Raw genomic sequence first — 21509 nt, forward strand, 5'->3', positions numbered from 1 at the left:
GATGTGGAGTTAATCCTATCTACACCGGTTCACGTCAACTTGGAGGACGCCTTAGCCTGGCATTTTGACAGCAAGGGCATGTTCTCTGTCCGCTCGGCGTATAGGGTCCAACGCGACCATGAGAGAAGGACTAGTAGCCATGGAGGTGCTTCTTCTTCGGAGGGCAATGTTGCTGGTTGCGTTCAGTGGAAGGTGTTGTGGAAGATGGGATGCCCAGGGAAAATTCGTCATTTCTTATGGAGGTTTGCCCATGACAGTCTAGCACTGAGGAAAAACTTGCAGCGTCGAGGGATGGACATTGACACAAGATGTGTGATGTATAATGCACAGGATGAGAATGGGGCACATCTCTTTTTTAAATGCAAGCTCGCAGAACGAATTTGGGAGGCAGTGGGTTTAAGCGCTGAGTGTCACCGGCTGGCTGAATGCAGGTCGGCAGGCGAGGTTATGCAGCATATACTGCTGATGGAAGCTGAAGTACAGTTAAAAGTTGTGGTCTTATGGCAGTGGTGGAATGAAAGAAACAGAGTGAGGGAGGGTGAAAAAAGGCGAAACGAGCAAGATCTCGCTTTTGTGATGCTTAAATCTGCAGAGGAGTTCACAAAGCTGAATAAACAGATGGAGAAGTCAGAAAGGAGTCCTCTGAACAGGTGGTGTAAGCCACCGCCTGGCTACTTGAAAGTGAATTCGGATGGTTCATTCATCACACAAACGATGGAAGGAGGATGGGGTTTTGTGATCAGGGATGAGGGGGGTTCGGTGGTCCATGCAGCTGCAGGAAAATTGTCCTTTCTGAGGGATGGTCTGCAGGCGGAAGTGCGAGCGTGCTATGAGGGGGTGAAGGCCGCGGAGCAGCTGGGAATCGGCATGGTTGTTCTTGAGACTGACTCACTTATTCTGAAGCAAGCGTTGTCGGATAATTCATATCGGCTCTCCACGGTGGGCGGAACCCTATACGAACTGAAACAGATCATCGACGGAAGTTGTCTTGTGTCGTTAAGCACGTCCCTAGAGTCTGTAATAAAGTTGCTCATGCACTAGCAGCTGTTGGGCGGTCGTGTGTGAATGAGTCTATCCAAGTTTGGGATAGTACTCCGTCTTGTATTGTGGACCTGGTGGCCAGCGACATGGCTGAGCCTCTAAGTTAATGGAAAATTATTTTTCCGCGCAAAAAAAAAGCATGCCAATCAGCCAATGCGGCAAATGGGATTTTTTTTTTGAGATTGGCAAATGGTAAAAATTCGACAGAGGCTTTACAAGACAAAAAGGTGCCACACTCCAATAGTGAGTGAACTCAACCATGCCATGAGCTATTATATACATGTATCCAAGCAAATCAAATCACCAATCCTCCCAAAGCAAAGTAACAAAGGAGCTACATGTGAATCCCGACATATTGTATGTATACGTAACATACATTACCAGCCAACAGAAAAATAAGTACATACATACATACATACATACATACATACATACATACATACATACATACTAAAAATGACCATAAGAATTAAGATGATCACTGTGAATCCGTGGCATGATGGGGCCAACTCTTAACGTTCAGACTCCAGGAGCCCTTGCACAATCCTCCTCTCCATGCTGAAATTCCCGGTGCTGATCATCTCCAAGCTGGCCACCGAAGACTCCCCAAGCAGGCTCTCCATCTCTTCAGGGTCACGTTGCGCCGGCACCCACAGGTGCTGCATGACCTTGCTCAGCCTGTCCAGCTTTTCGGCGACATCGCTCATTGACGGCCGCCTCTCGCCAACCATCTCCAGGCACTGCTTCGCCAGCTCTGCAACCTCTTCAAGCAACCCGGTGTCGCTGTCACTCTTGATCTGGTCATCTATAACATCCATAACTCTGTCCTCCTTCATAGCGTTCAAGAAGCGAAGTGAAAGGCTCCTCTCATTCTCCGGACCTTCAAGGTTAAAGGCTGCCTTGCCAGTGAGCAGCTCTAGGAGGACAACACCAAAGCTGTACACGTCACTCTTATCTGTCAGGTGGCAAGTCTGCATGTATTCAGGGTCTAGATACCCACAAGTCCCTTGTACCAAAGTCATGAACTGAGACTTGTCAGCCGGCGCTAGTATTGATGCCCCAAAGTCTGATACCGTTGCAGCGAAGTTCTCGTCAAGAAGTATATTGGAAGATTTGACATCACCGTGGAGGATTGGAGGCGAAGCCCATGAATGCAGGTAAGCTAAAGCCTGAGCAGACTCAAGGGCAATGTGTAACCGAGTCGAGAAGGGGATGTTGTAGCAGCCATTGTCACCATGGATGAACTGAAATAGCGTTCCATTGGGGATGAACTCGTAGACTAGCATTGGAACCTCTACCTCAAGGCAGCATCCCAGTAGCTTGACAATATTCTTGTGGTTGATCTGAGACAGGATGAGCATCTCTTTGCCAAACTCTTTCTTCTGCTGCTCATTGGCCATTGATACACACCGTTTGATTGCGATCATACTGCCATCCTTGAGCGTGCCTTTGTAGACAGTGCCATGGCCACCACGGCCAAGGATGTTCTTGTCACTGAACTTGTCTGTTGCCTCAATGAGCTCGGCTTCTCTGAAGATCGAAAACCCGGTGCCTTGCTTTAAGCTTATCTCCTGCAGCAGTAGCATCCCGCCGTGTTGCTGGAAATTCTTGTGCTTGATATTCGCCAGCTTCTTCCTTTCAAGGATCAAGTATGTGCAGGTGATGGATATGACTACGATTACAACCCCGGTGCTTAGACCTGTGTGTAGTTTTATATTAAAACTCAATCATGTGTAAACATGATTCATATGAAAGTAAAGGAGGGAAAGATTGTTTACCAACTACTAGTACCACAGTGCCAGAATAACTTGGAGGCTTTTCATCTGGGCAAGAATAATTCCCAGGCATGTTGGTGCAGTGCCCAGGACATGGACGTGGAACGTTGACAGCACACTCATCAATATCTGCAAACACAATATGATTCTTAGAGCTCGTCTCTGCAAGGATCGAATAAGATGACATGACATGGTTTATTATACATATATGGATCGATCATGATATATTTGCAAGATGCACCTTGGCATCCATCAGTAAGGTAAGGATTGCCATCGTAGCCGTCAGTGCAGTTGCAGAGGTAACCTATGCCATTGCTCGAATCTATGCACTTGCTATTATTGCTGCGGCAAGCATAGGAGTCCACTTTCTTGCTGGCAGCATCGCATGTCTCATCGCCTACTACCCAGTTCAAGATCACTGGGACACGGCCAGTGTTTTCGTCCCAGAACAAAGTTGTGTTAAGATATGCTGTGCGAAACTGGAATGCAGTGGCCTCCATCATCACCGCATAGCCACAGTACTCTGCACCATCTGTGCTGCTTCCATTGGTATAGTATTCCGTAGTGTTGTCCATTGGATTGAAATTCACGTCATAGTCGGACATGTTGCTGGTGAGTGCAACCTGGCAGCAGCCATCGCCATCGCAAAACCCATTTCGTGCCGTGAGTATATTGGATTGTGTCCGACACCCAAGCACATTCTGCATAATAAGAACATTCCACTTTATCGTCAGAATAAAAATCCCCAGTCCATGGTACTAAAATATTAGAATATGCAGCTAGCAATGAATCGTTATCCACAAGTTTTCTTTGTGTATGTCTCATAGTCTGCCCATCTTAATTATTAGAGAGTAGAAACAACTCACAGTAGAGCCGATCATGTACGCGAGTACATTGACGCCGACAACTGTGAACCTGTTGCGCTGCTCCGAGAATGTGAATGGTGGGTTGTCAAGTGTCATGCCCCCATTCCTATAGGTGATGTCCCTGCTTGAGCTGTTGTAACACATGGATGAGATGCGGTGCTTTACCCGAATCTCACCATGGAGAAGTGATATATTCAGCAATGGCATGCTGCCAAGATATGTCACATTGGCACTGCTGGCTTTGGTCTTGTTGCACTCAAGATCAAATCCCTTCATTGCACAGCCAGCACCAATCCCAAATGGGTACACAATTTTAACATCACCGCAGGTCTCTGGGCAGCTGGCGCTTGGCAAAGCCACTGTCTTGGCTTGAAATTGCAAAGCACATGTGAGGCTGAAGAGTAGCAGTAGAAGCATAGGTACTGTATCAGTGGAGTTCTTGTGGTAGTAGTACATAGTTTCCTATGTGTCAGAATATGTGCTTAGATCAATGAGCTAGCACATGTGACACAGCAGCCTATATATACACTAGCCCAGCGTTTGCTTTATTTTATAAGCCAGCTTTTTACATATTTTCTGAAAAATGGGATGACTATTATGTCTCCATCAAACGCAAGATGTTGAATCCTTTGACAGAGCATGGTTGTTTTGGTTGAGTGAAGCATCCTCCAGTTCCAACTTCCAATTCAGAACAAAATATTGGACAATCTTTCTAGAGAATCAAACAACAAGGCGGTTCTGTAATAGTAGTACATAGTATGCTATGGTTGTTGCAATGTCAGCTTTGATTCATGAGCACATATGATACATTAGTGTATATTTATAATAATTCGTCGTTTACATTGTCAAACAGCCAGCCTTCTTTAGTTTTTACTGCAAAATGAGATTGTTATTTGGTCTCCAGCTGAATACATGCTTCGGTTTTGGACCCTTCGACAGGGTCGTGCATGGTTGTTTCTATTCCGTATTTTCGTGAAGCATCTTCCAGTTCTAGCATTCAACTCAGGACAAAATATTGGACAATTCTTCTAGAGAACCAAACAAATTGATGGTTCTTGTAATGGTACTACATGGTGTGCTATGGCGTGTGGCTACTGGCAATGTCGTCATCATGGATGTTGATGGAAGTATCTTCGGGGAAACTTGCACCTAAATATAGGCCACACATGTTTAACTCACGAAGACGCGAAGTATATGGTGAATTCAACGGCACATAGGACACGTAATTAGTCACTATATACACTAGTCTAGCGTTTAATTTGTCAATGAAGCTAGCTTTTACTTTTTTTTACAAAAAAATGGGATGATTATTTGGTCTCCACTAAGTACATTCTACTGTTTTGGACTCTTCGACAGGGTCATGGCTATAATCTTTTCAAAAAAAAAAAAGACAGGGTCATGGCTATTTCCAATCAGTGAAGCATCCTGCCACCCTCCAATTCCAAATTCCATCTCAGGACAAATTATTGAAAGTTACCGCTAGAGATCAAACAGCTGGATGCTACAAACCTACAGTGATGGCGTTGGAAGTATCATCGTGGAAACTTTCACCTAAATATAGGCCACGCATGTTTACGTCGTGAAGACTGAAGACCACAAGTCTACGGTTAAGTCAGCGCCTGGCGACAAATATTTTAGTCGCTTCTCCCAAAATATCCCTACACTCATTGAACAACTAATCAAAATCTGCAACAAGAAGCAGAACCGTCCCATTTCGACCGGTTACATTTATCTGGAAATTAGGATTGACAAGAGAGTACAGAAACTGTTTTTTTTTTCGAACAGGGAGCAAAGTAGCAAACGATGGAAGATTGCGGTAGATTTGGATTTGTGAGTACAACCGGAGACTGGGATTTGGGAATAGAGCCGGACTAACCTCGCACTTCCCATCGCCGCCGCCCCCCGTCATCGTGAGCAGCGGTCGCCATGGTCACCGCCGTCCGGCCAGCGGTCGCCTCCGGACGCACACTTTGAACCCTACCAGCTTGTCGCCGTCCCCCTGCGCGGATATTGGCCGCCTCCTCGGCCTCGCGACCGCCGTGTTGCGCGCTTGCGCGAGCCCTCACCGAGTCACCGCCGTCGACTTACTCATAGTCGGAAGCAGATTCGGGCTGAGCTCTGGGCCTCTGGTTGGGCTGCCCAATAATTTTTTGGCCTGTGCGGCTTCAGCCAGAGACAATTTTCTATCGGGCTTCCTGTCACCCTATCGAATCCCAGCATTTTCACAAAAAAAAAGAAAAAAGAAAAGGTTTATCCAGTCCAGTGTGTGATTAACTCCTGCACGATCTCCAAATAAAAAAATGTTAATTGGATTGGTGCCATTATAATTGTCCAAGTTCAGAGTTATGTCATTACAATTCGTCTATTCGTAAACATGTCATTACAATTTCCACTCTACCGGGCTCATGCTATTTTCTACTCCTGAACATACGCCGGGCCCAGTTTCAGACCGCCGTATACCATATGGTAAATCGTATGGGCGATTTTGCCCCTGGCTCCAGCGGATAAGGGCGAGCCGAGCCAGGCCTGACCGTCCTCTCTCTTCCTCTCGCATGCGGCCGTCCTCCATTCCTGTCCGGCGTCGCTGCCGCCTCCCCTCCTTCTTCTCCGGCGCCGGCTGCTAGGCCACGATGAGGGACGCTGGAAGCCTGTTCGGAGCCTCGTCCGGGTCCGGATCCGCGTCGGCTGTTAGCGGCAGCTAGGGGAATCAGCTCCGCCTGGTGGATTGCCCCCACTGCCGGTGTCGCCTGATCTGTATCCAGAGCATGCAACCGGATACGTTTAACGAGTTGTTCTTCAAGTGTCCGAACAACGTGAAGGTGAGTTGGCCTACCCTTATTTGCTTTGGTTTTGTGTAGCATCCCAAATTTTTGGTAAGTGACAATGCTAGGGTTTGGCCACCGTGATAGGGAGATCCAAGGACATGTGGATTTATCATGTCTGAGCATCAGTACGAGACACACTTGCCTGTGCTGGATGCTCATAAGCAACAAGAAATCGATGATGTTGCAGAAGACAGGAGCCAAGGAGTTGTATCTGAGTTGAAGGATCAGCTTGGTCAGCTGAAGAACCAATTTGATGAGTTCAAGAACGAATTTGAAGAGATGAAGCTACAAGGTGACCGTGATTTAGCTGACATTTGGGACTTGAAGCTGCAGATTTGTGGGGTGAAGGAACAGCTACTTGAGGGGAAGAAAATTTTCGACATTGGGGGCTCACTAGTACCAGTTGTTTGTGTAGGTGCTCTGCTTGGGATGGTAGCGACAATGCTGTGGAAGTGATCTTGAGTAGATGACTTGATGGCTTTTGATGATTTTGGATGCTTTTGCTGGAACAATGTAGTTTGGATGCTTTTGCTGCAATAATGCAGTGTAAATAGATGCTAGGTTAGCCTAGATGGTAGGTAATGGCAATGACATGTGGATGTGGATGAACTGGTTGTCAAATGTGTGAGCAATGTGTTGTGAAATGTTTATGAAATGTCGCAGCATTGCTTGTGAAAATATTTGTGTGCACCTGTGAAATTTGATAGCATTTTTGTGTAATTTGGCAGCATTTTTGTGTAATTTGGCAGCATTGTTCTGATATTTGGCAGAATTTCACAACTTAGATATACAATGATTCACAAGAACTCAGCTAGACAATGATTCATAACAACTCAGATCATTTGCCAGGTTCAGAACTTAACATAACAAGTCAGGTTCACAACTTAACAGACTTAGACATAAGAAGTAGTTCACAACGAGCTAGGCTCACAATCAACTTCCCAGGTTGACAACAAGTTCCATTATAGAATCATTCCATTACAGAAACAAAAGGGAGCACACGACATGGCTTTAAGGCCCAGATCATCCAGCTAATGTGTTCAGCCAATCTTTCAGGCTCCTCACAACACTTGCAGCAGGAGCAGCTTCAGCTTGCTTTTGCTTCTTCTTGGATGGAGTCTCCTTCTTCTTGGGGGACTTTTTCTTCTTGGGGGGCTTCTTCTTGGGGGACTTCTGTTTCTTCTTGGATGACCCAGCAATGTCTTCAGCAGCAGGCCTCTTCCTGCAAATAAGACAAGTAGGACATATTAGTAAATACCTATCAAATGTATAACACAAAATACATGTAGGACAGATTAGTACCTCTTTGGTGTTGCAGTTTTGTAAGGATCGATGGACCAAGAGGGGGGGTGAATTGGGCCTTTTTCAAATTTCTAAGATAGATAAAACAACCTTAACCTATGCAATGCTAGTAAGGCTCAATTCACCAACCGGCTAAACAAAGCAAACTACACAAGCTAACAAAGATGTGAAACTAAGCAAGGTAGAGCTAAGCTATGATCTCTAAGGTCAAGCACATGAAAGAATGCATGAAAGTAAGTGCTTGAAATGAAAGAGAGTGCAAGAGACAACCGGATTTTTCCCGTGGTGTCGATGTGTTGGCACACACCCCTAATCCACGTTGTGACACTCACTAAGAGTCTTGTCACCTCCCATGTCACCGAGACTTGGGCGCTCACTAAGAGTCTCCGTTCACCATCCCGGCGTGGTGGAGCTCAAGCCACGTACAATCTTCTTCTCCGGGCTCCCACAATCCTTGGCAAGCTCCGCGAGAAACACTTCGATCACCAAGATCGTCTAGGTGCTGCCAAACACCAAGAGTAACAAGCTCCTAAGCCTTCACTTGACCTACACTCAGTTGGCCCTAGCTCAAGCACACTTGCTACACTTGCAAAGGATGAGTTCTTCAAAGTTGAAGCACAAACTAAGCACTAGATCTTCTCTCTTTTGCTCAAAGCTCTTTCTCTTTTTCTCAAGGGTGGCCTCAGGTTTTCAAGGTGTCAAAGGCAACTGAAATGAGCCAGGGGGTACCCTTATATAGAGTGGAGGAGGTCACATAGCCGTTGGAAGTTTTCTGCAGAAAAGCCGTGACCACCGGAAGAACCGACGGCATAGAAAATATGGGCATCGGTTCAACCGGTCTCTCTGTGTCAAAGAAGTAGCCGTTGGAGTTCTGACACAGTATCCACGCTTGCGTCATTGCACCGGTGCATGCTCCGTAGGGGCATCGGATCAACCGGTGCTGAAGAGGTTCACTGATCAACTCAAACAAGCGTTCTGGAACAAAGTACATCCAATGCACCGGTGCTTTGATTCTGAACCGTCGGTTCAACCGGTGCTGAAGAGAAGTTGGAGTCCACCAAAATATGCTCCCTGTAACAAAAGACTTTCATTGCACCGGTGCTTTGATTTCGGAGCGTCGGTTCAACCGGTGCTGAAGAGAGGTTGAAGCCCTCCAAAACATGCTCTCTGGAACAAAGGACTTTCATTGCACCGGTGCTTATCTTTTTGACCATCGGTTCAACCGGTGCTAAACTTGATTTCTGCCTTTATCCAGAGAAGATAGACCGACAGGGCATCGGTCCTTCCGCCATGCATCGGATGCTCCGATGCTTGGGCACCGGTTCAACCGGTGCTACTGATTTTCTTTGTTTTCAGCTGTTTTGACTTGGATTCGAATGTGACTTTGATTGTTTCTTCTTCCAAGAGTTATGTTGACTTCTATTGACCATCTTTTGCTGTTTTTGAGTGAGTGTGCAAGATTTCTAAGGCCAACTCAAGTTTGATCAAGCTACTAACTCATGAACCCCTCTTAATAGTACGATCAAGAACTAGAAACTATAAAACCTAACTAAAACAAGTGTCCTTCAACTCCTTGTGACACTTGAGACTAGAAAGGTCCTTAATCTTTCAAATTGAGTCCTTGGTACGCATGATTATTTCGAATTGAGGGGTCTCCTTTCATATTTCATATGAGACTAATCCAGTTATTGAGCTTTCCTTTAAAACACACGTTAGTCGCATACGGTTGTCATTAATCACCGAAACTTACCATTAGCATCTATCGGCCTAGATGCGCTACAATCTCCCCCTTTTTGGTGATAGATGACAACACAAAGTAGAGATACATACTATAAGAAAATGAAAGAGATAAACAAGCATGCATTACTTGAAATAAAACACATGTAGGGACATGTCAACACAGAGCAAACACAATATCCAAATAACATGTCCATACACAAAATCCATGAAGATCCAATCACGCCACAAACCACCAAGCTTCCCCTATCTCTACTCCCCCTATCTATCTCCCCCTTTGGCAACAAAGCACCAAAAAGGAAGGCGATCTAATCCTGAGCTGGAGAAGGCGGGGTCTTCCGGCTGGGTCCGGTGGAGAACTGAGCGGCGGAGTCGTCGACGTCGTCGTCCGTCCAGTCGTCGTCGACCGAAGAGGACTTCTGCTCGACCGGAGTCGTCGGAGCGGCAGAAGTAGCTGGTGTAGCGGTAGAAGCTGGCGCGGCGACGACCGTGGAGTCCGTCGGAGGAGCAGACGTGACGGGAGTCAGGTCTGGCTAAGTGACGCGCATGACGGATGGACGGAGCACCTCAGGCTGAGAAGGAGAGTCAAACGTGAGTGACTGAGCTGAGGGGTGCTGGAGCTGGTGTAGGATCTGCTGCTGTCTATGAAACTCTGCACGCTGCTCGGCTGTCCAGACACTAGGCTGTGGAGCAGGAGCCGGAGTAGCAGTAGGAACAGGACTGGCAAACAACCCGGTCTGAAGAAGTGGTGACATCGGGAAAGATGACAAGGGTGTCTGCACAAATCCGCCAACAGGTGGAGGGGGAGCAGTGGGGTCGAACTGGAGCTGCTGGGGTGTAGGGAGCTGAGGCTCAGGCAGTCCAGTGTGTCGGTACAGCTGACCGAAGCATCCCGAGAAGAAGGTGAACATCTGCTGCTGTATCTGGGACTGCTGCTGTAGCTGTAGCCTCATGGCCTCCTGCTGCTGCCGAATGCCCTCAAGAACAAGTGTCTGGGCCTCCTGCTGACGAGCCTGCTCGGCCTGCATGCTCAGCTGAGCTGCAGCAAATCTGTCCTGCTGATCTGATAGCCGAGTAAGAATGGTAGCGAGTGCATCGGGCTGAGTGACCTGAGCAGTGGAGACTGGAGGAGCGGGGGCTCGTGCTGCACCAGAAGATCCTGCCTCATCATCATGAGCTCCTCGAGGGACGGTAACAGTAGGAATGAAGTCCTCGTCATCCTCCGAGTCTGTGATCAGGTAGTGTGGGAGCTGGGCCTCTGCTGCTGCTAGTGAAGCGTCCTCGGCTGCTGTCGGATCATCTGCAACTCTGCCCTCAGCCAAGAAATGCTCATCCAGAACCCGCTGTGCTCGGCGCTGGCCTCTCGAGCCACGACGACCGTCTCGAGGAGTAGCAGGTGAGTAAAAACTGAAGTGCGTCCTCGAGTGCTCCAGCTCATCCATATGCTCATTCTGACTTAGCTGAGCCAGAATCCAACAGATCCAATGAGCAAACGGATGACGACGGTGAACGGTCATTCCATCTAGAATCACGTCCTCAAGCTCGCAGATAAAGAAGTCAACGAGGTCAAAGTCTCGTCCTGTCATGATATACAATAAGAGCCACTGCTGCAGAGCTGTAATCCCCTCGTTGTATCCAATCCGGAACAACAGACTCTTCCTAAGAGCTAGGTGGATAGAGTGCGCCATGGGAGTCAGCCTGTCCGGAGTCCTCGGTGTGCCAGACAGGAAGGGCTGCTGAAAAAGAACACTGATCTCCTCGTCAGACGGGACGTGAGACTCATGAGGACGTCGAGGAGGTACTGTGCTGCCATAAGCCTGATAGTGTATGAAGTGTGGCTCCTCGGCAATCTGAACTCCAAGAAAGGTAGCCAGTCGTGCTCGGGTCAAACGATAGTGCCTTTCCTGGAACATGAAGTCTATAAACTGCCGGTCCTCCTCAATAAACAGAGTGGCGTAGAAAACTCGAACCCACTCTCGAATGTACCTGGACCTCTCACTGAGTAGAGCAGGCAATCCAACATATCTCTCAAAGAGAGGAAGCACTGGAGTCCCACCTGCTGCTACACGCATAGCTACCCAGTGAAGCATCTTGTGCTCACTAATCTTGATGTCCAACTGGCAGTAGGTGTGGTAGAAAGACTCCTGGAGCAGAGTGTAAAAGCGACGATCAACTCCAACGTCTCTCTGCTCGGGAAACCACTGCTCTGGGGTGACATATCTCAGTCTCTTGACTCTAGGTCCTGGTATCCCCCTGAGATCAAACAACTCAACCTCGGGCAGCTCCTCACCACTGTCCTGACCTCCTATCTGAGTGTCACTGCCAGTGTGCTGCTGCTGCTGTGCATGGCCTGCTCCCCTCTGAGTGCCACCACCTCGAGTCCGTGGACGTGAGCGGGACTCAGGTGTGGCCTGAGCTGTCTGAGTACGTCCTGAACGACGTAACTGCTGCTGTGGCTCCCCCTGAGAATGAGGATCCCTGATCCTGAGTGAGCCCTGCCTGTCAGCTGCGTCTGCCACTGCCTCAGCCTGCTCTCGCTCGCGGTCCTCACGGGTGCGCTTCTTCTTCTTCTGCACAACCATCTTGCTCTTGCCTTTCTTGTCACCAGCCATCTGTCATAGAGAGTCAAAACAAAGATTTGATTTGAGCCTATGACGTGAAATCTAGTGGATAGCAGCCTTAATATCGAAGACACGCTAAAAGATTTAAAAAATTATCTATGTGAGCATGTGCAAAGATAAGTGACAAGATTCTTGTATGTGTGATCAAGGCAAGGATATATGTAAACATGTGTGCAAAAGGATGATGTATCAAAGGAATTTCACTTTGCAACAAGGTGTAAAGGCCATACCCTTGCAAAACAGGGAAGAAAGCGAAGAAAAGCCTAAGAGTCAATTCCTCGAACACCTTGAGGGCGCCTAAGCAAAGGGTGGAGGGATCAAATCGATCTTGAATGCTTGAGCGTGGGAGGCTGATCGGAGCAGGGGAGGCTGCGCGTGTGTGGAGAGTGCGTGCTGGCGCTGCAGGCGGCGGCGCAGGACTTGGATGGCGGCGGCCTGGTGGTCAGCGGCGCACAGGTGGCGCAGGCACGGCGCGGGCGCGCGAGCGACTGCGGAGCAGCAGCGCAGGAGAGGTGGGGTCGCGCGCGGGCGGCGGCGCAGTGGAGAGCTCGGGCGCGGCGGCGGCTTGGAGTGGCGAGCAGGCGGCGCGTGAGCGGCGGCGGCGGAGTGGTGTACGGGCGCGGGTGCAGGGGCGACGGTTTCGCGAGGAGGAAGAAACAAACGTGTGAGACTGACGCGTGGGACCCGCGGAAGAGTTAAGAGAAAACAGAACGAGCGGGCCCGCCAACCCTAAGCGCCGGAAAGTCCGATGGTTTGGAGAAAAGACCGTCGGTGTAATTACCGGTGTAACTTTGACCAGATCTGATTTGAGAGGAAAACGTGGTCAAAAGGGCACCGGAAGAACCGTTACTGGGGCATCGGAACATCCGATGGGCGTCGGTGCAACGGCAGGAGTAAGGTCCAGAGACACTGCACGGGCCAAAACTCCACACAGTAGCACCGGTTGAACCGATGCTTAGGCGTCGGTTCATCCGCCAACCATCGGATGCACCGGTGGCCATCGGAGTAACGGGCGGAGATTGTTCCAAAGCAGAAACCGAGCCACGAAGACTTAAGCACCAGTTGAACCGATGATGGATAAACACAGGGCGTCGGTTTAACCGGTGGTTAAGGAAAAATTTCTGCTGAGCTACAAACTCTACTTCTGATCCAAATTCTCAAAACCAAAGCCATAAACACTCAATTTGGATCATTTTCGAGAGACAACCTCACCCCTCAAACACTCATACTAAGTGCTCGCAAGCTTTTATATGAACATAGACAAATTGAGAACCAAGCGAGGTTTAAACACAAAAACCAAATGTATGAGCCATTTTGCCTATGAACTTATAGATTGAAACTTTAAGTTCGATAGGACGTGACTCAATAGGCATGAAAGCACAACATTGATCTTATCACCCTTGTAGAGATGATATATCATATTTAGCATGAATATCTTTCTCGAAGTGTGATTTGCTCCCTTGTGATGCTACTAACGTGATGCAATGCCAATGCAAAGCGAGAAAATTAAACATGGATGCATTCTATATGACAAGCACATGCATTGCAAAATTTAAATCTATCTTGTCAAGTTTGAACCCTCGTCAAACTTCTTCATGATGAACCATTCTTCATGCCATGAGCGAAACCAAGACCACCGGCTCATGCAAGACACATGTTCATCACTATCTTGACAAGGTTAGACAAGCCCCTAGCAAATTTACATATGAAATGCATCTATATGACAAGGCAAATATATGACGTTAGAAGCATCTAGAACGTTAAGCTCACTCCTTAGCCTAACAAAAGTACTCTCGTCTAAAGGTTTTGTGAAAATATCCGCCAATTGCTCCTCGGATCTCACACCTTGAAGAGATATATCTCCTTTGGCTTCGTGATCACGCAATAAGTGATGGCGAATATCAATGTGCTTTGTGCGAGAGTGTTGAACCGGATTTTTGGCAATTTTTACTGGCACTTTCATTGTCACAAAGGAGCGGGATCCTATCTAGTTTCACACCAAAGTCCAAAAGGGTTTGCTTCATATATAGGATTTGGGCACAACATGCACCGGCCGCTATATATTCCGCTTCCGCGGTGGACAAAGCCACAAAATTTTGCTTCTTACTCGACCAAGAAACTAGAGAACGCCCAAGCAAGTGGCAACCCCCGGAGGTACTCTTGCGATCCACACGGCTTCCGGCAAAATCCGAATCCGAGTATCCCAAGAGATCTAAGCTAGCGCCTTTGGGGTACCACAAGACTATGCTTGGGGTGTGCTTGAGATACCGAAGAATCCTATTCACAGCCGAGAGGTGTGATTCCTTTGGGTTTGCTTGAAAGCGGGCACACAAGCACACACTAAACATTATATCGGGCCTAGATGCGGTAAGGTAAAGCAAAGACCCTATCATAGAACGATAGAGGGATTGATTAACCGATTTACCGTCCACATCCAAGTCGAGATGCCCATTGGTTGCCATGGGTGTCTTGATTGGCTTGCACTCATCCATCTTGAACTTCTTCAAGATATCTTTAGTATATTTTTCTTGATGGATGAATGTCCCTTCCTTCATTTGTTTGACTTGAAAACCAAGGAAGAAGGTCAATTCGCCAATCATGGACATCTCAAATTCCCTAGACATCATGGTAGCAAACTCATGGCTTAGTGAATCATTAGTTGAGCCAAAGATAATATCGTCAACATAAATTTGACAAATGAAAAGATTCCCATTGACGTCTTTTGTGAACAATGTGGTGTCCACCCTCCCGATCTTGAAGCCTTGCATGATTAGGAAGTCACGAAGCCTCTCATACCAAGCCCTTGGAGCTTGTTTGAGTCCATAGAGTGTCTTGTGCAATCTATAAACATGGTTAGGATTCCTCGGATCTTCAAACCCGGGAGGTTGCTCAACATAAACAAGTTCGTTAATAACGCCATTTAAGAATGCACTTTTCACATCCATTTGATACAACTTAATGTTATGATGTGAAGAGTAAGCAAGAAGGATGCGGATAGCTTCAAGTCTTGCGACCGGAGCAAAGGTTTCACCAAAATCCAAACCTTCGACTTGAGAAAACCCTTTTGCCACAAGTCTTGCTTTGTTGCGTATCACCACCCTATTTTCATCTTGCTTGTTTCGAAAGACCCACTTGGTGCCGATGATGTTCTTGTCTTTTGGAGGAGCTTCGAGGACCCAAACTTCATTGCGGGTGAAGTTGTTCAATTCTTCTTGCATGGCCATCACCCAATCCGAGTCCTCAAGCGCTTCCTCTATGCTAGTTGGTTCAATACAAGAAACAAACGAGTGATGTTCACAAAATGAAGCATGCTTAGAGCGAGTTCTTACTCCCTTTGAAGGACTACCAATGATTTGACCAATTGGATGATCCTTGGAGATGCGACCATGCTTCACTAGCTGTATTTGCGTGGATGCTTGTTGGGGTGGATCTTGTGTGACTTGTGCTTGTTGTGGAACACTTTGCTCTTCTTGTTCTTGGACTTGGGGTGTTGGTGTTGGCACATCTTTTTGAGGTAGTGGATCATCTTTTTCTTGATCTCCATCCACTTGGGGCGCCGTGGAGGTGCTTGGTGTAGATGAGGAAGGTCCTCCCCCTTGATGAGCTCATATGGAGTTTTCTTGAGGAGTCGGTGAGGATACACTCGGTTGGATGCATGACACGCCGTGTTGATTGCTTCCGCCCAAAACTTCTCGGACGTGCCATAATCATCCAACATTGCTCTTGCTAGGGTGATGAGTGTCTTGTTCTTTCTTTCCACCACTCCATTTTGTTGAGGCGTGTAGGTGGCGGAAAACTCATGCTTAATGCCCTCTTCATCGCACCATTCTTCAATCTTCATATTTTTGAACTCGGTGCCGTTGTCACTCCAGATCTTCACAATTGGGGAGTTGTACTCCCTTTGAGCTCTTCTTGCAAATGTCTTGAAGAGTTCCGGAGTTTCACCCTTATCGCCTAGAAACATAACCCAAGTGTAACGTGAAAAATCATCAACAATTACTAGGCAATAGAGGTTACCACCAATGCTCTTGTATGTAGTTGGACCAAAGAGATCCATGTGAAGTAGCTCGAGCGGCTTGGAGGTAGACAACATCGTCTTGATGGGATGATGTGTTGCGACTTGCTTCCCGGCTTGACATGCTTTACATAGTTTGTTCTTGTCAAACGTGACATCCTTCAAGCCGGTGATCATCCCTCTCTTGTGGGCTTTCTTGAGGTTGCTCATGCCAATATGAGCAATTCTTCTATGCCAAAGCCACCCAAGAAAATACTTGGTGAAGAGGCATGTCATGGTGCTTGTTTGCTTTGAAGAGAAGTCCACTAAATAGATGTTGCCATGCCTAAACCCCGTGAATACCATTGACTTGTCTTCTTCAAGAGTTACTACAACACCATTTTTGTCAAAGGTACACGTTAGTCCAAGATTACACAATTGAGCAATAGAAATGAGATTAAAACTAAGTGCTTCTACAAACAAGATATTAGAAATAGATAAATCTTTAGAGATAGCTATTCTACCCAAACCTAAGACTTTCCCCCTTGAGTTATCACCATAGGTGACATGTTCATGATCGCCGGGGTCTTCAAGAGAGGTGAACATGCTATCATTGCCGGTCATGTGTTGAGAGCAACCGCTATCAAGTACCCAATGTTTTCCACCGGCTTTGTAGTTCACCTACACACATGAGAATTCACTTTTGAGTTTTAGGAACCCAAACAAGCTTCGGGCCTTGCACATGTGTGACAAGAGCTTTTGGGACCCAAAGTTGCTTGGGGAGCTTCTTCTTTGACTCCTTAGCAATTTTGCCAATAAATTTGGCCTTCACCTTGCCCTTCACTTTACTCAAGAGAAAATAGTTATTTTGAAACATTGATGAGTAATTCTTAGGTAAAGTGGGAAGAGGGCGTGATGGTAAGGTGCACTCCCTAGTGTGGTGCCCGGTGACTTGGCAATGTTGGCAATATGAACCAACTTCCTTGATGAAGCTAATCTTGATCTCCGGAGAAGGAGTAGTGCCTTGATTTGGCTCCGGAAATGAACCAAGACCTCTCTTGCCATAGTCACGTGCATTGTTGAAAAGAATTTCCTTGTGGATGTATTCTCCTCTTGAGAGCTTCTCCACACTACTCTTGAGGCTTGCCACTTGATCCATCAACTCCTTTTTCCTAGAAGGAGCAAGCTTGGACACAATATTAGTGGCATTTGCATTAATGAGTAGGTCATCACATGAGGTAGAAGCATTGACCTTTTCAATAGTTTCATGAGCAAAGTTCTCAAGACTTGGGTCAATTGCTTCATAGGCAAATTCAAGTTCTTGATATTTGTGAGCCAACTCCCTATGTTCTTGTTTAAGCTTTTTGTGGCTCTCTTCAACTTGCTTAGCAAGTACAAGTGACTCATTGTGCTTTTTGAGCAAGTCATTGTACTTGCCAAGCAAATCGGAGTGGGCAAGCTCTAACTTGGCATGAGTGCTCTCAAGAACTTTGACTTTGCCCTTTTCCCTCTTGATGACGGATGTATACTCATTAATGAGGTTAGTGAATTCATAAGGATCAAGCTCTTCATCACTATCATCTTCACTATCTACCTCACATACCTTGGTGTTACCTTTTGCCATTAGGCACATAGGAGGCGGAGGTAGTGGTGGTTCTTCATTGGTGAGGGCGATGGTGACGATGTCTTCTTCATCACTTGAATTTTCGCTTGATGAGACATCGGTCACCCATTCTTATTTTTCCACCAAGAAGCTTCTCTTGGTGTGCCCTTTCTTCTTTGGGAAGAGCTTGGTCTTCTTGTCATGGTTCTTCTTTTTCCCAAGCTTCTTGTTCTTCTTCTCATCTTTTTCATCATCACTTGAGTCATGGCGATGTTTGCCTTTTTGTCCTTCTTTCTTTTGTCCGGCTTGGGGCAATCGGGAGAGATGTGGCCTTTTTCTCCACAATTATAGCAAGTTTTGTTCTTGACGTCTCCCCATGGCCGGAACATTCTTCTTTTGGGGTCAAAGTTGAAACCCTTCTTGTTGATCTTGTCATTCAGGCGTGTGAATTTTCTCATCATGAGAGCAAGTTCTCCATCATCTTCTTCATCGGATGAGCTCTCATGATGATCTTCTTCTTCATTGCTTGAGCTTGAATCTTGCTTGACCATCTTGAGCTTGCGGTGCTTGTTGGCCTTGGTTTTGAGAGCGATTGACTTGCTTGTTGTTGGCTCTTCGGTCATACCAAGGATACTCATTTCATGAGCGCGAATTTCGCCCACAAGCTCTCCCACTTCCATTGTATCAAGATTCTCCTTTTGAAGCATAGCATTGATAATGTTGTACTTGGGCTTCGGAAGGAGCATGAGAATCTTGCGGTTGATGGAGCCACTGTCAATTTTGGAAACTTCAAGAGCATTAATGTACTTGACAATGACATTCAAGCGGGAATACATATCATTGCAATTTTCATGAGCAAGCATTTTAAAAGAATCATATTTTGCTCTAAACAAGTGATATTTTTGTTCACGGACTTTTGTGGAGCCTTCATGAATTTCAATTAGCTCTTTCCATATATCACTTGCTAAGTCCATGCCATTTACTCTAGCAAAGACTTCCTCACTAATGGCTTCGAAAATTGCATTTCTAGCCTTTGCATTCCATTTTAATTGCTCCGTGGTGGGAGTTCCGGTGAATCCGGTCTTTGTTGCCAACCACACTTCGGGGGCAATCGCATCAAGGTATGCGGCCATACGAACTTTCCAATAGGCAAAGTTCTTGCCCTCGAAGTGAGGCGGCGAACCTCCCATCTTGGCCATAGCTCTAGGCGGTGAAACCTACAGTGATGGCGTTGGAAGTATCATCGTGGAAACTTTCACCTAAATATAGGCCACGCATGTTTACGTCGTGAAGACTGAAGACCACAAGTCTACGGTTAAGTCAGCGCCTGGCGACAAATATTTTAGTCGCTTCTCCCAAAATATCCCTACACTCATTGAACAACTAATCAAAATCTGCAACAAGAAGCAGAACCGTCCCATTTCGACCGGTTACATTTATCTGGAAATTAGGATTGACAAGAGAGTACAGAAACTGTTTTTTTTTTTCGAACAGGGAGCAAAGTAGCAAACGATGGAAGATTGCGGTAGATTTGGATTTGTGAGTACAACCGGAGACTGGGATTTGGGAATAGAGCCGGACTAACCTCGCACTTCCCATCGCCGCCGCCCCCCGTCATCGTGAGCAGCGGTCGCCATGGTCACCGCCGTCCGGCCAGCGGTCGCCTCCGGACGCACACTTTGAACCCTACCAGCTTGTCGCCGTCCCCCTGCGCGGATATTGGCCGCCTCCTCGGCCTCGCGACCGCCGTGTTGCGCGCTTGCGCGAGCCCTCACCGAGTCACCGCCGTCGACTTACTCATAGTCGGAAGCAGATTCGGGCTGAGCTCTGGGCCTCTGGTTGGGCTGCCCAATAATTTTTTGGCCGTGCGGCTTCAGCCAGAGACAATTTTCTATCGGGCTTCCTGTCACCCTATCGAATCCCAGCATTTTCACAAAAAAAAAGAAAAAAAGAAAAGGTTTATCCAGACCAGTGTGTGATTAACTCCTGCACGATCTCCAAATAAAAAAAATGTTAATTGGATTGGTGCCATTATAATTGTCCAAGTTCAGAGTTATGTCATTACAATTCGTCTATTCGTAAACATGTCATTACAATTTCCACTCTACTGGGCTCATGCTATTTTCTACTCCTGAACATACGCCGGGCCCAGTTTCAGACCGCCGTATACCATATGGTAAATCGTATGGGCGATTTTGCCCCTGGCTCCAGCGGATAAGGGCGAGCCGAGCCAGGCCTGACCGTCCTCTCTCTTCCTCTCGCATGCGGCCGTCCTCCATTCCTGTCCGGCGTCGCTGCCGCCTCCCCTCCTTCTTCTCCGGCGCCGGCTGCTAGGCCACGATGAGGGACGCTGGAAGCCTGTTCGGAGCCTCGTCCGGGTCCGGATCCGCGTCGGCTGTTAGCGGCAGCTAGGGGAATCAGCTCCGCCTGGTGGATTGCCCCCACTGCCAGTGTCGCCTGATCTGTATCCGGAGCATGCAACCGGATACGTTTAACGAGTTGTTCTTCAAGTGTCCGAACAACGTGAAGGTGAGTTGGCCTACCCTTATTTGCTTTGGTTTTGTGTAGCATCCCAAATTTTTGGTAAGTGACAATGCTAGGGTTTGGCCACCGTGATAGGGAGATCCAAGGACATGTGGATTTATCATGTCTGAGCATCAGTACGAGACACACTTGCCTGTGCTGGATGCTCATAAGCAACAAGAAATCGATGATGTTGCAGAAGACAGGAGCCAAGGAGTTGTATCTGAGTTGAAGGATCAGCTTGGTCAGCTGAAGAACCAATTTGATGAGTTCAAGAACGAATTTGAAGAGATGAAGCTGCAAGGTGACCGTGATTTAGCTGACATTTGGGACTTGAAGCTGCAGATTTGTGGGGTGAAGGAACAGCTACTTGAGGGGAAGAAAATTTTCGACATTGGGGGCTCACTAGTACCAGTTGTTTGTGTAGGTGCTCTGCTTGGGATGGTAGCGACAATGCTGTGGAAGTGATCTTGAGTAGATGACTTGATGGCTTTTGATGATTTTGGATGCTTTTGCTGGAACAATGTAGTTTGGATGCTTTTGCTGCAATAATGCAGTGTAAATAGATGCTAGGTTAGCCTAGATGGTAGGTAATGGCAATGACATGTGGATGTGGATGAACTGGTTGTCAAATGTGTGAGCAATGTGTTGTGAAATGTTTATGAAATGTCGCAGCATTGCTTGTGAAAATATTTGTGTGCACCTGTGAAATTTGATAGCATTTTTGTGTAATTTGGCAGCATTTTTGTGTAATTTGGCAGCATTGTTCTGATATTTGGCAGAATTTCACAACTTAGATATACAATGATTCACAAGAACTCAGCTAGACAATGATTCATAACAACTCAGATCATTTGCCAGGTTCAGAACTTAACATAACAAGTCAGGTTCACAACTTAACAGACTTAGACATAAGAAGTAGTTCACAACGAGCTAGGCTCACAATCAACTTCCCAGGTTGACAACAAGTTCCATTATAGAATCATTCCATTACAAAAACAAAAGGGAGCACACGACATGGCTTTAAGGCCCAGATCATCCAGCTGATGTGTTCAGCCAATCTTTCAGGCTCCTCACAACACTTGCAGCAGGAGCAGCTTCAGCTTGCTTTTGCTTCTTCTTGGATGGAGTCTCCTTCTTCTTGGGGGACTTTTTCTTCTTGGGGGGCTTCTTCTTGGGGGACTTCTGTTTCTTCTTGGATGACCCAGCAATGTCTTCAGCA

The 21509-nt window shown here is 46.9% G+C and overlaps 1 protein-coding gene across 3 annotated transcripts; it reads right to left on the minus strand.

Moving 5' to 3' along the window:
• Positions 1-1285: 1285 nt before the first annotated feature.
• LOC120702751 (putative wall-associated receptor kinase-like 16) lies at positions 1286-19560 on the minus strand. 3 transcript variants are annotated; one of them, XM_039986676.1, is made up of 6 exons: positions 19350-19560; positions 18982-19130; positions 3683-5191; positions 3058-3517; positions 2820-2945; positions 1286-2740 (listed from the first exon to the last, which is right to left on the minus strand). In XM_039986676.1, exons 3-6 carry the CDS (start codon positions 4136-4138, stop codon positions 1554-1556), a joined length of 2229 nt encoding a protein of 742 aa, XP_039842610.1. In that variant the 5' UTR covers positions 4139-5191; positions 18982-19130; positions 19350-19560; the 3' UTR covers positions 1286-1553. The 3 variants fall into 3 exon arrangements, with proteins under 3 accessions (XP_039842610.1, XP_039842608.1, XP_039842609.1); XM_039986674.1 differs by having other exon boundaries at positions 18982-19560; XM_039986675.1 differs by lacking the exons at positions 18982-19130; positions 19350-19560 and adding an exon at positions 5559-5793 and having other exon boundaries at positions 3683-5340.
• Positions 19561-21509: the final 1949 nt, after the last annotated feature.

The sequence above is a fragment of the Panicum virgatum genome, chromosome 4K (genome assembly GCF_016808335.1).
Source record: "Panicum virgatum strain AP13 chromosome 4K, P.virgatum_v5, whole genome shotgun sequence".
Lineage (NCBI taxonomy): Eukaryota > Viridiplantae > Streptophyta > Magnoliopsida > Poales > Poaceae > Panicum > Panicum virgatum.

Bases quoted from the DNA above. Each gene is read 5' to 3' on its own strand.
- LOC120702751 (XM_039986676.1), bottom strand. From the start codon at position 4,138: ATGTACTACTACCACAAGAACTCCACTGATACAGTACCTATGCTTCTA. The intron at 3,518-3,682 runs GTGAGTTGTTTC...CTTATTATGCAG, and splicing joins CGTACATGATCGGCTCTACT to AATGTGCTTGGGTGTCGGAC. The intron at 2,946-3,057 runs GTGCATCTTGCA...TTGTGTTTGCAG, and splicing joins CCTTACTGATGGATGCCAAG to ATATTGATGAGTGTGCTGTC.